This window comes from Rhipicephalus microplus, chromosome 9, assembly GCF_043290135.1.
Source record: "Rhipicephalus microplus isolate Deutch F79 chromosome 9, USDA_Rmic, whole genome shotgun sequence".
NCBI classification, from domain to species: Eukaryota; Metazoa; Arthropoda; class Arachnida; order Ixodida; family Ixodidae; genus Rhipicephalus; species Rhipicephalus microplus.
The window spans coordinates 7,185,489-7,200,883 of record NC_134708.1 but is presented as its reverse complement, the minus strand read 5'-3'; the positions used below and the strand labels follow the sequence as shown (position 1 = coordinate 7,200,883).

The 15,395-nt window shown below is 45.6% G+C and overlaps 1 protein-coding gene across 1 annotated transcript in view; it reads right to left on the bottom strand.

The window, feature by feature from the left end:
- The window catches only part of LOC119163399 (tRNA selenocysteine 1-associated protein 1), a 29,213-nt gene extending 16,706 nt beyond the window's left edge, over positions 1 to 12,507 (bottom strand). The window contains exons 1-5 of the mRNA XM_037415387.2: positions 12,350 to 12,507; positions 12,066 to 12,163; positions 11,870 to 11,969; positions 5,536 to 5,591; positions 2,662 to 2,765 (exon numbers count right to left, since the gene is read on the bottom strand). Coding sequence (XP_037271284.2) covers positions 2,662 to 2,765; positions 5,536 to 5,591; positions 11,870 to 11,969; positions 12,066 to 12,163; positions 12,350 to 12,379 — 388 coding nt within the window. The 5' untranslated portion in view covers positions 12,380 to 12,507. The remainder of the gene's footprint in view (positions 1 to 2,661; positions 2,766 to 5,535; positions 5,592 to 11,869; positions 11,970 to 12,065; positions 12,164 to 12,349) is intronic.
- Positions 12,508 to 15,395: the final 2,888 nt, after the last annotated feature.

Here is a 15,395-nt window from a genome sequence, read left to right as displayed (position 1 = left end):
AGGTACGACGCTGCAAATCTTCGTTATGGTGACACACACTAGATACCATTCCATGGCATTCGTGTTCAGAGGAGCATGAATACCACTGATCAGGAATCGGGTGATATATCTGCGCAAGTTCTAAAGCACTACTAGGTGGACACCTGGCAAGTATCGAATCTAACAACAACAGCCAGCTATCACTATATTCTCTTAATCATCTGGTTTAACTGTGCAACTTTGGGAGATCGTCAAGTTAATTCAAGTTCTACGTTAAAAGCTTTGAGCTTTCAACAATAAAAAAAAAAAGACTAGAGAAAGGAAAAACTATAAATTCATGAACTTAGCTTGTGTTAGAGCGGGACATATGGAAATGAAAAGGGAAAAACGACAAAGACATCTAAAGGCAGGTGCTAAACTTCCAACTGTTCCAGCTAAACATTTAGGGAAGTTTAGCACCTACCTTTCTACCTTTCTTAGTCGTTTTTCCCTTTTCATCTCCATATGTGTTGTGCTAACACAAACTAAGTTCAAGGATAACCAACTCGCTTAAGCCACAACACTTATACATTCAATTTAATGGTTTAATGCCACATTAGCTTTCCCATGCAGGAATTCGAATATTAACGCTCCACTATCAAATGCAGCGTGTCACGGAATGGAATCCTATTTGGCCATTTGTAAACAGGCCACACTCAGACAGCATGGTGATACAGTCACAGTACCTCAATGTTGCAAGGTTTTTTTACTCTTGCTGCTAGACCAACATACCCGGCCAACATACCATTTAACATTTTGCAGCCTCTAAATGCCTCCCCCCCCCCCTCCTTCTGTGAATGTGTAAGGTTCCACCTTGATGGTAACTGCCCATGGAGAAAGAAAGAAAATGGCACAGACGCGAGGCTTCACAGCCATTGAAATTCCCACGAAAAAAAGTACTGAATGTTGAATGGCATACATGTCTTCAGCGTCCACAGTCATCCCGTCACGACGACACCTGAAGCCGCCACAATCAATTGGCATTAGTAAGCACATGTGCAGAACAGCTTCAACGAAATAGTATGAGCAGCTCTTGCAGCGGTAACCAAACATAACGAGAAAAATTACACGATTTACAACGATCAAGGTGCTTACTATCAGCAGATGTCGAATCCAGGGTTGCGTCAAGCGTGCTGTAATGAGCATTTATTTTTTCACAGAAGTTAGCAGGGCATCAAATGTAAAAAAAAAAAAAAAAAGAACTCTGGCTCATATACACACACACACACAGTCTACACAGGTGTCACACACAATATATAGTGAATGACAAAACTCGCATCAACAATTCTGGAAAGCTAAATAGCAATTTTCATGAGTGCACAAGCGAACTGCTTTTACACTACGAACCTCCATTAAATATTGGCCTACAGCTACAATTGTGTCAATTAGTTAAAAACAAGCATTACATGCCCATGAAGCAGTCTTTGGCAAACAAACACATAGATAATAATGGTATAATTAACCATCATTAAAGGGACACTAAAGTAAAATAATTTACGTCAGAAGGAAAGCTCCATGTATGACATCTAAAATGACACTATTATGAACAGCAATGCCCTACTTACCGAGAAATTAAGTTAAATGGACAAGAATACACGCGCCCCAGTGGGACATTCCTAAAATGATCCCGATGACGTCAGACGAACCGCCTACAATTAATCACTATTAATCGATCTGGCTACACTAAATCAAGAGCCTTCTATGCATCAAGAAACACTATAAATGCTGCTCGTTCGTTTATGTTTGATTAATGAAAAAAAAAGAACAGCCGGACATTACCATGGGGAATGGCGTGAATGGTTCGATCAATAGGTGGTGTTTAACAAGGCGAGAGTGGTTAGAAAATTCAATTTTCGCGTACTTAAACTGGACAGGTTGTGCCATCTAGCAGGACCAAATTGAACCAAAACACGTCTGCCATCTCCAGCAATGGCAGAGCCAATGGCAGGAAATTGATCAATGGCCGTTGTTGCTCCTGTGGCTCCCCCTGCTTTCATTCTGCTGCTACTAGTGCGCTACACAATACAGCCGGGCAATGTTGTTCACGGCAACAGTGACGTGAGACGGTCCACTTCTTGAGGCGGGTAAATTTAAGTGCGCTAACCCGATGTGGACCACTAAAACGCTATTTTATTTCAAAATGAGCCCTGCTTGGCACAAAAGTAACACTACGAGGTTTCTGGACTGCTATTTCAACAATCAACGTCTACTTGATAGTTGTCTTTAGTGCCCCTTTAATGTTAACTGTCACCTTTAGCCCTTTGCAATTCGTTGTTGGCATCAGTACAACGCCATGTAGCCATAGCGGTCTGCAGTGGGGTTTTCAGTGCAATGTGCGCACTTTCTCTAAGTATATTATGTGCCACCTCTTATAAATAGACTTCATTCTGTCGATGTTCAGCCTTTTGGACCTTCTACACATCGCTGTCTCATGTAAGATTTTGATACAAGACTTGCTTATTTTTTATAACCTTTAATTTTTTTTATAATCACACAAGCAACATATATTTATCGATTTGCCAGTAGTAAGGCATTTTTGTGATTGCAGCCCAGAATAACTCAGAACTGTCGACCATTAAAAGAATTCTTCAAGCACACCTAATGCGTGTTACTACATTTATCAATGCTTTCTCAATGACTTACCCTTTGCTGCTTTCACTGATGGAAATCTTGAATGAAATGCTGAATACAGGCCCAGGTCATCAACCTCTGGAGTCAAGTTTCCAATAAATGCAGAATGCTCAATTCTGGATAAAGATGCCACAGGAAAAGACATTCTTTATAAATGAAACTAAACATTCCACGGCAAGATCTGTGAGAAGTTTGTGTATTTCAGAATTGAAAGGGTCCTTTGACCACTGAACTTCAAGATTTTTTCGTAGCATAAAGTCACAAGAAAACCCCTACAGATATCTCAGAAAGAAAAGCTTCTTAGTATCCAAAAAATTCGTCCTCAACCAGGGTTCAAACCAAAGACCAACACCTTTCCTGGGCGGTCGCTCCACCGATTGAGCTAGCCAGGAAGCTAGCCAATTTACAGTGCGAGGGCGAATTCGTCGACAACTCAAAGCACATGGACATTGAGAAGCATATTGCAAATAAGTTAACATTAACTACTCATTTGTAATAAACGTTAATGTATTTGATCGATGTGCAAGTTAATGGTTAAAGAAAGGAGTGCGCAATTTTAGCCTCTTCATGACATGACACTACATTCTCTGCTGCTAACAGGACAATAACTTTTCTTGCATGTTTGCATAAGCCTTTTATACAGATGTGCAATATTTTAAACGTGCCTTAGGGGTCCTTAAATAATGGACCACACGTGCTGTCTACAGCAAAGAACTTCGGTTGCCAACGGAATTCCTTTGGCTTGCAATACACCCGGATACATCACAGCTTTCTCATTTTGAGATTTATTTTTCAGCAAAGTCATGTTTCACGCAGTGCATTATCAACTTGTCTATATGCAAGGCTGGCATAACCACTTTTTTTGTGCTTTTGAACTGCGTTTCAGATGATTCATCAATTCCACTACCACTCAAACCAAGTCAAACTGTTACATTGATGTGGCACTGGCACCAATTTTCGAAGCTGAATTCACTCCGTCCAGATGTCCTGTGCATGAGACTTCTCTGGCCAAATGTGAAGCTCAGAAAACGTCAAGGTAATTTGACCTTGAAGTCTATTTTTACAGACCAAGCCTATCGACATCCGACACCGACGTGACATGGAGAGTGCAACCAATTCTGCTGGCTTCACAGAGCAGCGAGGCGAGTTGTATTGACAAGTACAAAAGCGCACAAAATTGGTGCTTGCACATCACTTTATCAATCGCCTGCTTTTGCCATGAAGTGACTGTAATTCGGTAGACCCACGAAGCAAGCGAGCAAAACTGAACTATCACTCCGTCATTGTGTATGCACGTGAATAAAAACTAAAATGACTATAAGTGGATCATTTTATTTGAATTCGTTGCCGTGGAAATGAAGTTCTGGCCAGTGAGATCTTGCAGTTACAATGGATGTAAATTCCACAGATTACCACAAACCAAGAAAAAACCAAATTTTGTCCATCGTTGACAGCACATTTGCTTGCCACATGGGTGCATGCGACAGGACAGAGTGAATATGAAAATGCCACGCTATGTTGAGCAGGCATGTGGTCAGAAGCTTGCATTTCTACACTGCATTAGGTCAGGGCACAGCATACATAGTTTTCAGTGATGTCACCGTGGTGGCCATCTTAGAGTACAAGCTGGCCGAAACGCTCCATGAATGTGTGGAGCAAGAAACGGCGACATCCAATTGTGCCAGTGCCCCCTCACGTTGCCCTGGCTTGGCTATCAAACAGAAGAAAGCGGGGAGAGCACAAAAGAACGCAGGCACCGAATGTCCCTTGCATTGACTCTCTCTATTGTGATAAAAAGTCGTGGTAGCAGCGATATTGAGCTACTTAGTGCAAAGAATCTGCCTGTGACGTCCCGTGAAAACTACGTATAGGAACTGAAATACCGTATTCACTCGTGTAATGAACCCACTCTCATAACGAACCCACCCCCCCACCTTGGTCTTTAAAAAAAAGTTAATGTATTTGTTCATTTTATTTTGGTGTGATAGCTTGTGCTGTTGATGATCAAAACAACGTCAAATCAAGCCATTATATCACAAAATAACGACGCTATAGAAGTCAAAGCATAGTTCTGCAACCAAGCAGCGCGAACGCAGACGAACGTAGATGACGTCAATCAAAATTTAATAGCGCTTTTTGCGGCAGAGCGCCATCTTTCGAATGCAGGAAAAACCTCTTTGCTTACAGCACCACGCAAACACAGCGGCACAAGAACAAAGCAAAAAAAACAAACGCATGGCTTTCAAGATAGCGGGCGCGCGACGTAGGAACACGCCACATGCCCCCCATGGCTCATTGCTCTGTCGGCATGTCACCCACAACGTTCGTGCGCCGCCATCCGACGCTGCGCTTTTGTTGTCGGGTCTGACGTAGCAAACTAGCTATACAACTGGTTTTATGCTTTAAGTTAGTTGAGCATGCGCTGGAGCATGGGAACCGAGCCGCTAGACGACACTTCAGCGTCAATCCACATGCGTTCGTAAAGGAAAAAAAAAACAATAGATTTGGTCTACGAATTTCGCGGGCCAAAACAAGAGATACCATCATGAGAAATTTTAGCTGTTATAACTCCGGTGACTTTTTTTCTTCCACTTAATAAACCATCCCCCAAATTGGTGCCAAGTTTTCTTTTAAAAAAAAAAAAAGAAAAATGGTGGGCTCATTACACGAGCAAATTTGGTAAGCTCTTAATGTATAGTAATTAAATTTTTGAAAGTACACTCAGGCTTATCACAACATTTTCTGGGCTTTAAGAGCTCGGCATTTTCTTTGACATCAAAACAAAGAGACAACGGAATAATTTCGTGCAAGTACCTCTAAATGGAACTCTACGAGCAAGGGAGAATTACTTTTATCAGAGCACATACAAGAAAACAAGATACCCACAGTTGCTGTGCAGCGTCCTTGCTGTGACAGGCGTGGTTCAGTTTAAACTTTTTGCTCTGGAAGAGTAGACAAGAAACAAAAAAAAGAATGTCAGATCGATAGTTGTCTTAACGTTAGCTCTTAAAACAGCACAAATATTTTGAACTAAGCAACAAGGGCCAAACACTGTCAAAGCGCGGCCGGTCTGGAGTTGCGTGCTTACTTTCTTTACGGCCTGCACATCTGGGGCCGTTTTCTACCTATCGCCGCAATCTCGTGGGGGTGCTCCGAGCCAACTCGCCCCCGGCTGTTGCGAAGGCTAGCGTGCGCAAGGATTGCTCGGGTTTTCACCTACTGTAGCATTTCCTGATGGTACCAATGCAATGGGAACATGGTAGCATGCATATATGACAACTCTGGTCTCAGGAAAGCATCAACCTGGTTTTAGTAAAGCATTTATTTGTTACCTGTAACTTCAAGAAATTAGTAAAATAATGAATATTTCACTTTGGGCACATGTACCTTCATGCATCGCATTCTGAAGGCTTGGCCACATGATCCGTCGGCAAACGGCAGAAGAAATGACACAAAATTTACCTTTTTGTATTAATATTTCTTTTTTTAGAAAAGATCACTGAAATGTGTCGAAGGACTTGCTAAGTGTGTGCTTGCGTGTGTTTGCTGAATTTCTGTTCGGCTTCTCCTTCCAGCGCCTCCAAAACGAAATGCTCGAAATCTTCTGGCTCTGCCTTAATTTGGTTTGGTCGGTTTGCTTCAAGGAGCATAGTTTTTCTTTGCGTGGTTTCTTTGCAGGGGAGTAAGTTTGTTGTTGTTTTTTTTAAGTTTGCATGCGCTAACATAGTCCCTCACAAGAAAATGCTTACTGCAAATAACAGTAAAGAAAATCTTGTCATTAAGCACGACTTTTTCGGAGAAATGCTTTTCTGCCACTTTGCGAATAGTTCCTGGTTAGCAGGGAATTGGTGAAATGACACACTGGCAGTCTTTCCAGTCCGCAACTTCCAAAACAGCACACAACAGTACACCATGCATGTGCGCACTGTGCAAACGCCGCACCAGAACACCGACCACACAAGAAAGTCACTTTGTAAAACAGGCAGGCAAGAATGCGAAAAAACGCGAGTGGGAATCTCACTGCGACACGTACACTCTGGTCGAACGCATATAGCGCGAAGCTGTATGGATCGGTGCATAGAGCACAATGACACGACCAGTCAGCGATCCCAGGCTTCATGAATAAGCAGTGCAAAATTTACCTTAAGACCTCTGAACTCATCACTGACATCATCGCACTATGACGGGTGCCAAGGACACGTGTTCAGAAATTCACATTGCCGCACACTCATTAGAGTACATACCGCACGTTGCGAATCCATTAGTTGGTCTTAGGACATCCAACCCGCCCACAAAAAAGAATTCATTCGTTCATGCTGTCTCCACTTTCCCGAAAGCGCCAACAAAGCAGACTCAACGTAGTGTGGCTCGGAGAAGACGATATGAAGGTGCCTTAGCTAGTCTATAGCATGTTGAGTTGACGCAAGGTCAGAGGGAGTCCAACAAACACAGCGCTATTCAGATAATATAGATTTTTGTGCTGGGAACCGCAAGCGGCTTAGGTACCCACCCTCTTGCATTCTTTTGTGCCTCCAGCTGCATCCTTGTCGAATACAACAAACGTAAGCAGCTTTGCGACCCTGGCACTAAAACCCAATACACACGCAGGAGAGCCGATGTGTTCAGCTAATGTGGCCAGTAATCTCATCGTTATGGCGACCAAACATATGATCGTTTTGGGAAAGAGTGACAACCACACGATTCAGTGGTTTATCATACCAAAACCACGATATTGCTACGTGCTTGCCTGACGAGGACTATGAAGGACGCCGTAGTAGAAAGCTCCAATAATTTCAGCAATCTTGAGTTTTCTTTAACGTGCACTTAGATGATACAATCCAAGCACAAGAGCCTCAAGTATTTTCGAATTTAGAGAATATTAGATGTTTGAGCCTTCAAAAATGATATTTTTGTAGAGGTGTGTGCATATTGACAGCCCAATGCATGAGCGCCGAGAAAGCCAGACTGTCCCCACACGCATCTCTACTACTCTCCCCATTTTCTACGTGCAGAAGACATAATTAGCATGACAAAGCAGCCGAGGACAGCTGATTTGTAATGCAATGAGCATGCCACGAAACGCGCCTTGAAGAGTTGGTGCGCGACGCCCTCACGCGGAGTGCGCTGGTATCACTGTATAGAAACAGCTTCATTGTAGTCACAGCGGCTGCTTGGGCCGCAAATGGAGGAAGCGCGCGTGCACCTCTAGACCGGCCGTAGTCAAAAATCAATGCAACTGCTACTATGGACTGTAATGCTCGTAAAGATGGAAGCGCACTGGTCTAGAGCTACCAGACAGCCGCTCCAGCTGTTGTCTTCGGTAAAACTACGCAAAGATGGACACCGTGATGATACCTAACTGCTTATACTTTTACTGTGAGCTAGGACCTTGTGCTATAATTATAGAACAAACCCAAGCATGTGGCTGATACGAGGAAGCTGCTGCAAAAAACAGTGTCCTCAATCACGTGCTTTACTGGTGTAGATGAGCGTGATTCCACCTAAAGGTCCTATGTACTCTTCACACTTTTACCAACTCAAGTAAAGATTCCACAGAACCAAAATACATGGCTTGCATCTACGTTACTTGACGTCACAGCTCGAAGAAGTCGGACATATTGATTAACAGTGGTGAGACCTAGTTCAGCACTGTCTGACCACACCAGGCGTGTTCCTTTCTCTTTATCTGTATGGTTTACACATACAGCATGTGAAGTTCAGCAAAGGAAACCCCAATGTTTGTGTGTGTAGAAAACATTGTAAAGGGAATTCCGCGCACCCAGCCATACAATTCACGACCGAGTGATTGATTGATTGATATGTGGGGTTTAACGTCCCAAAACCACCATATGATTATGAGAGACGCCGTAGTGGAGGGCTCCGGAAATTTTGACCACCTGGGGTTCTTTAACGTGCACCCAAATCTGAGCACACGGGCCTACAACATTTCCGCCTCCATCGGAAATGCAGCCGCCGCATCACGACCGAGTGTGAAAGCGACCACTGCATGCCCTTTCTTGACGTCCAGGTGGCAAGAAAGCGCAACGGCCTGGAGTTCTCCCTTCATAGAAAGCCAACGCACACTGGCCGGTACCTTCAATTCGATTCTTCCCACCCCGCCTGCCACAAGGCCTCGGTTGTGACCACGCTACTCGAGAGAGCCCAGAACTTTTGCTCTAATGACACAAAGCGAAAGACAGAAGAGGCTCGCGTAATTGCTGACCTCAGAAAAAACGGATACACAAAAAACTTCATTCGAGCCGCCACCCGCCGCGCAGAGCAAACAGAGGATACGGAAAACCCAAACAACCTTAATTGGCAGCCCCCCAAAACGCCTACCGATTCCATACGTTCACGGAACCAGCGAGATGTTGGCGCAGATCTTTAAGAAGGAAGGGGTTTGCATCGCGCACGTGCCTTCGTGTACGCTGGGCCGCCTCCTCCCCCACCCGAAAGACCAGCCAACAATGGACAGGAGCCCCGGTGTCGTTTACAAAATTCCATGAGCCAAGTGCCCCGCGTCGTATATCGACGAGACAAATGTGCGCGAAAAATATTCGCCTGCGAGAACACTACAATGCGCATGCGCTGAAATCAGCCCCGGGTTTACATTTGTCCGCCCATTGCAAAAAGTGTGGCTGCGTACCTGATTTTTCGCGCACATCTGTCTTATACAGCCATCATGACATGAAAACTAGAGAGATTGCAGAAGCCTTTTTTATTAAAAAGAATATTGATAGTTGTGTTAGTTCACCGTCTGTATCACTGTTAGATTGTGAAATATTGTTTCTGGACGACACCTGATCAACGTGGAATTTCCTCCCCAGTTGTTTCCTTTTCTCTTCTTTCTGGTATATAATTTCTTCTCTGGATAAACTGAATTTCAGTCTGCGCTTGTTTGTCTCTTCTCTTGTGTCCCGTTGGTTTGCGCTTCCAATGATTCCATTATGAATTTGTACAAACTAGCCCGCCTGTCAACCCTGATTGATAGATATGTGGGGTTTAACGTCCCAAAACCACCATATGATTATGAGAGACGCCGTAGTGGAGGGCTCCGGAAATTTCGACCACCTGGGGTTCTTTAACGTGCACCCAAATCTGAGTAGATGGGCCTACAACATTTCCGCCTGTCAACCCTACTGGGATATAAATACTTGACGTCTCGCCCCTGCCAAGACGCGCTTAAAATCGTTTTGGTATTCTGAAACAAATGTCTGGCTCGAGTGATCACCCTATGCGGACACAGCTTTTGATCTCTGTGAATTGCCTCAGTTTTTACAGTTTGGCACAGTCACTCTCTAGTGGAAACATACCTTCTAGAGTTTTGAGCTGCCTTCTATGTCCGAGCATCCACAATACATCAATAAAACTGCAGAATAAGCTGGATGAGATGCTAGATGTGGGGCACCTCAATGAGGTTCATGAAATGATTGTTGCTTGTGAAGCCCTCCCTGACCACGGTGATCTCATTGGACACAAAGTGACTCCCGGATCACTTATTACGTCAGTAGCTATGTGGCCCGGGAGATGGTGAAAAAGATGAAGTGCAACGAATGTAGCAGGTTTTTACTTCACTCTGAGAATTTCAGTTGCCTCCGGCAGAATCATGCCTCAAACGTTATATAGACAGAGGTGGCCTTCTATACCCGAAAAGACCTGGTCAAAGCTATGGAAGATGCATTTACCTGTTGCTTCAGTTTCAACAAGTTGAAAAGTGACAGCATAAAGCATAACAGACCTTATCTCTTGCCTGTCTGTGAAGAGGTTGAATATTGTCGGCTGAGAACAAACACCCCAAACTGGAAGTGACAAATCAGATAATTAGATTCATTACACTGATGAGAATACATTCTGTCGTTGCTGGAGAAAATGATTCCAATTAAAAAAAAAGAGAAAAACAAAGTTCTTGAAGTTGAGAAGTAAATGTCATAATGTTAACTCAGTGAACAGGGTTTTATTTTATGTTATTGCACATTACTCACACTGTGTTGTTTCTTGTGATTTTACTATTCTCTTGTTCACAATTTTGCAAATCTCCAATTGAAAATTGTTATGTTACTGTCTGGCTGTGTTTCACATATGCAGAAATAATTTTTTTCGTGAACTGGTTTGTAACTGTATTTATGTTTGCCAATCAAATCTCAATGTCATGTGTGTATGTATGCCCATTGTATCATCGTATATTTACTGTCCTTTTTAGTTGCCTTATTCACTTGCTTTAGCTGAGTTTCGTATAACTTGCAGTTCTCTCGAATCTTAATGCATATGTTGTGTTTATTTTTCATGCTGTTTTTTGCTTTCGTGAACATAAATGTCTTGTTTGTAAAATTAGACCTTGACTGCACAAGTCATAAAAGTAACGGTTGCCGATACCTTTACCTGCATTGAGACATCGCCGAGAACACTGCGGCATTAAGTGAAAACTGCACGGACTTTGTTTTAGTGTCAAGCTCACGACAAATCATCTGATTCTCTATCTTCTAAGCTTCATAGCTGATAAACTAAAAAGTGAGAAAACACGTAGTTTTCAGTGCCAATACACGCTTGTTACAATCCACAGGGCAGCGTGAAATATTTGCAACGAAAAACAACTGATATGCGCATGCGGACGCGAGGAGGGCCATCTCGAAAGCGACCACAGCGCCACCGCATCCGGATGAATTCTCGCTCGCTCTCCGGTGCGCCGATGCTGACACCTCTCCTTCTAGCCACCATAGTCACGTGTCGTGCTGCACTTAACGAAGTAAATTAAAACAACCGTACAACACCCCATTGAGAGTGGCTTCCATTTACCTGGGTGTGATTACATTACATCTCCAGACTTTTTTTTTTTTTTGCGAGGCTATGCAGTTTCCATTTCCACGCACACTGAAACAGACCGAGGTTATCGCATGGTGTCACCTGTACTGAAGTAATGATGCACTGTACAGCCGCGGCCACGTCTATGTAGAGCGCTCGAGCAGCCGAATTTTGCTCGGGGGGCGGAAACCCTGAGGCAGTTTCAGGCTCTGAAGGGGTGTATCAGGTGCATGCACGACCTAGTTGTCAGGCTGACGACGACAGAGCCTGATACTGCCCCAAGGTTTCACCCCGCAGAGCAAAACCCGGCTGTTCGCGTGCTCTACACAAACGTGGCCGCGGCTGTACCATGACACAGAGCCCCGCTGGCGTGCAGAGAGCGCACACGTATGTGTCACGAAATTGATAGAGCGACTCTTACCGGATTGGAGCGAGGTATCGGCTTGCCGTCGCACTTGAGAAGTATCCTCTGCGCCGTGTGTTCGTCAATGAACTCGAGGAATCCGTAGCCCAGAGGAAGCCTGCGAATGAATAATGGAAAAAGAAGCACAGGCGAGCCGTTGAGCCCCTAGACTGGGTCTGGTGCTTATTCGGCGGGGTTGAGTGGGGCCACTTACCCGGTTAACTTATTCGTGATGATTTTGGTGGACAAGCAAGTTTCCCCCATCACGGCGAAGGCTTGCTTCAAGAATGCATCATCCATGTAAGGCTCAATCTGGCAAGAACATAGCAGCGCGACTCCTAGACCCCTCCTCAACCGTCGGTCAAATCACACCAAGCTCGCTATTTGGCAAGCGTACGCTCAACTGCAAGCTAACCTCCGTTCCCATTGCTCGTGCTAAGCCTATTGCGGCGCTACTTCGCGACTCAAAAATCGTAGCGAACTCAAAAATCAACTTACGTCGCCAATCCACAGCGTCCCTCTAGACATAGTGACTTCTTTGAGTCGCTGATCTTGCAGTCATTAATAAACGGCTTACATTTATTATATTACTGTGTTTCAACAACGTACCTCATTCGCACCAGTTTGGAAAATACTCAATGTTGCCAGCAGGGTTGCCAGATCAAGTCAACGCCTCCTTTAGAAAAATGCCTGCCGCACAGAGTTTCCCAAAATTAACTAGAGGGCACTCTGGCGCTGCGATCGTTCAGCGACCATGGGAATGATGGGTAGTCACGGAGGAAGGAAAGGTTTCTCCGTGGGGGTACAGTATACTGTAGTGTGGGTATGGTAGCTAGCACGTCCTTCCTCCGTGGTGGCTAGCCACCATGATGGGTAGTACCACGGAGGAAAGAAAGGCCTTTCCTTCCTCCGTGGGTAGTACCAAAAAAACGTTGGGTAGTCACGGAGGAAGGTTGGGTAGTACACACATTTGCCTAGTCTTCGTACTTGTGGGCGGCGAATCGTACTTGCGGCTCCGTTTATTGCTGTGTTTCGGTTTTGTTTTGAAAGGAAGATTGAACCCTTTTGAACTTCGTGAGCCAATTTGGGAAGTAAGTCTAAAAAAATAAAAAGGTGAAGCGCAACCGCTGAACATTTGCTAATACTTGTTTCGTAAGAAAACAGCTCTAAGCCACACGAACACACACGGAGCCAAAAGCAGGCCAGAAGTACTAATATGAGACAAATGTGTGTACTACCCACACGGAGTAAGGAAAGGTGTGACTACCCATCATTGCCATGCTCGCTGAAGCGCCGTGCGTTGCAGCTCCCATAGACACTAGCGCCAGAGTTCCCTCTACAACATTTCCGCCTCCATCGGAAATGCAGCCGCCGCAGCCGGGATTTGAACCCGCGACCTGCGGGTCAGTAGCCGAGTACCTTAGCCACTAGACCACCGCGGCGGGGCCCTTTTTTTTTCTCAAAATAAGCATGCGTAATTATCCATCACATGCTGTTGGTGAGCCGCAATACAAGGTCGCAGTACGTGAATATTAAGCATGAACGAATGTTTCAACTATCTTCGACATGAATTTAAATTTTGCGGAATGGCTTGCAGGCGTCACTGAAACCACAACGTTGGAGCACGAGTATTTTGACCCCGATGCGCCTACGGAGGTCCACACCAATGCCAGTGGTGTCGGTCTTGGTGCTGTATTGGCTCAACGAAAACCAGGATACCATTAATACGTGGTCGCTTACGCGAGTCGTACCCTCGAGAAAGCCGAGTGGAATTATTCCGTCACGAAGAAACAGTGCCTCGCAATTGTCTGGGCTTTGACGAAGTTCCTCCCATATCTTTATGGCCGCCCTTTCGAAGTAGTCACGGACCACCACGCTCTATGCTGGCTATCATCGCTCAAAGACCCGTCGAGGCGCCTTGGTCGTTGGGCGCTTCGCCTACAGGAATACGACATTCGTGTTGTATATCGATCCGGCCGCAAGCACTCCGACGCTGATGCGCTATCCCGCTCGCCGCTACCGGCTGACCCAACCTCCTCGTCACCTTCATCAGCTGTCATAACACAAATCGACTTCACAAACATGGCATCAGAACGAGACGAAGATGTGTGGATTTCCCAACTCCTCGCCTTTCCGACTGATCCGTTAGCTAATTTGGTCTCAAGAACTATCCTCCGTCAAGCCACACATTTCTCTATTCGAGACGACCTCCTCTATTGGCGGAATTACACGTCTGAAGGTCGGAGGTAGCTGTTAGTGATACCCAACCACATGCGCTCGGAAATCTGTACAGCTTTCCACAACGACCCGCAAAGCGTTCACGCCGGCGCTCTCAAAACGTACAACCGTTTACGTCAGTGGTACTACTGTAGCGGCATGTACACATTTGTTCACAAGTATGTACGTGCTTGTACTGCATGCCAGCGACGTAAAGCCCCACCTCAACGCCCTGTCGGTACACTTCAGCCTCTGCCTTGTCCAGCGCGTCCATTTGACCGCATCGGTATCGACTTATACGGACCCTTCCCACGTCGTCTTCTGGAAATAGGTGGGTAATTGTCGGCGCGAACCACCTCACGCGTTACGCGGAGACGGCAGCACTACCCGCAGCAACCGCGAGGGAAGTTGCGTTTTTCATCTTGCGCAACTTCGTTCTCCGCCATGGTGCTCCCCGCGAACTTTTGAGCGACCGGGGGCGTGTTTTCTTGTCTGACGCCATTCAAGCCTTGCTCGCTCAGTGCAACATGGTTCATCGCATGACGACAGCATATCACCCGCAGACGAATGGCATCACAGAACGATTTAATTGCACTCTCGGTGATATGTGGACGATGTACACAGCTTCAGACCAGACCGATTGGGACACTGTCCTTCCATTTGTCATGTATGCGTATAACACCGCTACGCATGCGACAACAGGGTTTTCCCCTTTCTTTCTGTTGTACGGACGCGAACCATTGTGCACGTTGGACACTATCCTCCCATACACGCCTGACTCCTCTGAGTACACTGAGATTTCTGATGTGGCCAGGGACGCAGAAGATTGCAGATGATTGGCCCGTTCACTGACAACCGAGGACCAAGACCACCAGAAGCTACGGCATGACACCGACCGACATCTCTCCACTTTCACGACAGGTGCTCTCGTTTGACTCTAGATTCCACCGAGCACTCCTGGCCTTTCGTCGAAATTACTGGCACGATACCACGGGCCCTACCGCATTCTCGCCCGTACGTAACCAGTCAATTATGAGATTGAGCATTTGACACAGTCTCATGACTTACGCCGTCGTGGCCGAGAAATTGTGCATGTGAGTCGCCTCAAGCCGTATTACGACCCCGCTATAGTGACTACGCCTTAAGTCGCCAGGTTGGCTACGCTATTCACCGGGGGCCAATGTAGGGAACTATGCGAACGACGATGAAACAGCAAGAAACGGCAAGCCACAGCGTTGGTGCACACGTGCGACCCGAGCTTGCGCTTGTTTTGTATTTTCGGCCTGTTGACGTGCCTCGCTCTTCTGGCGTTCCTCGGCCTTCCAGT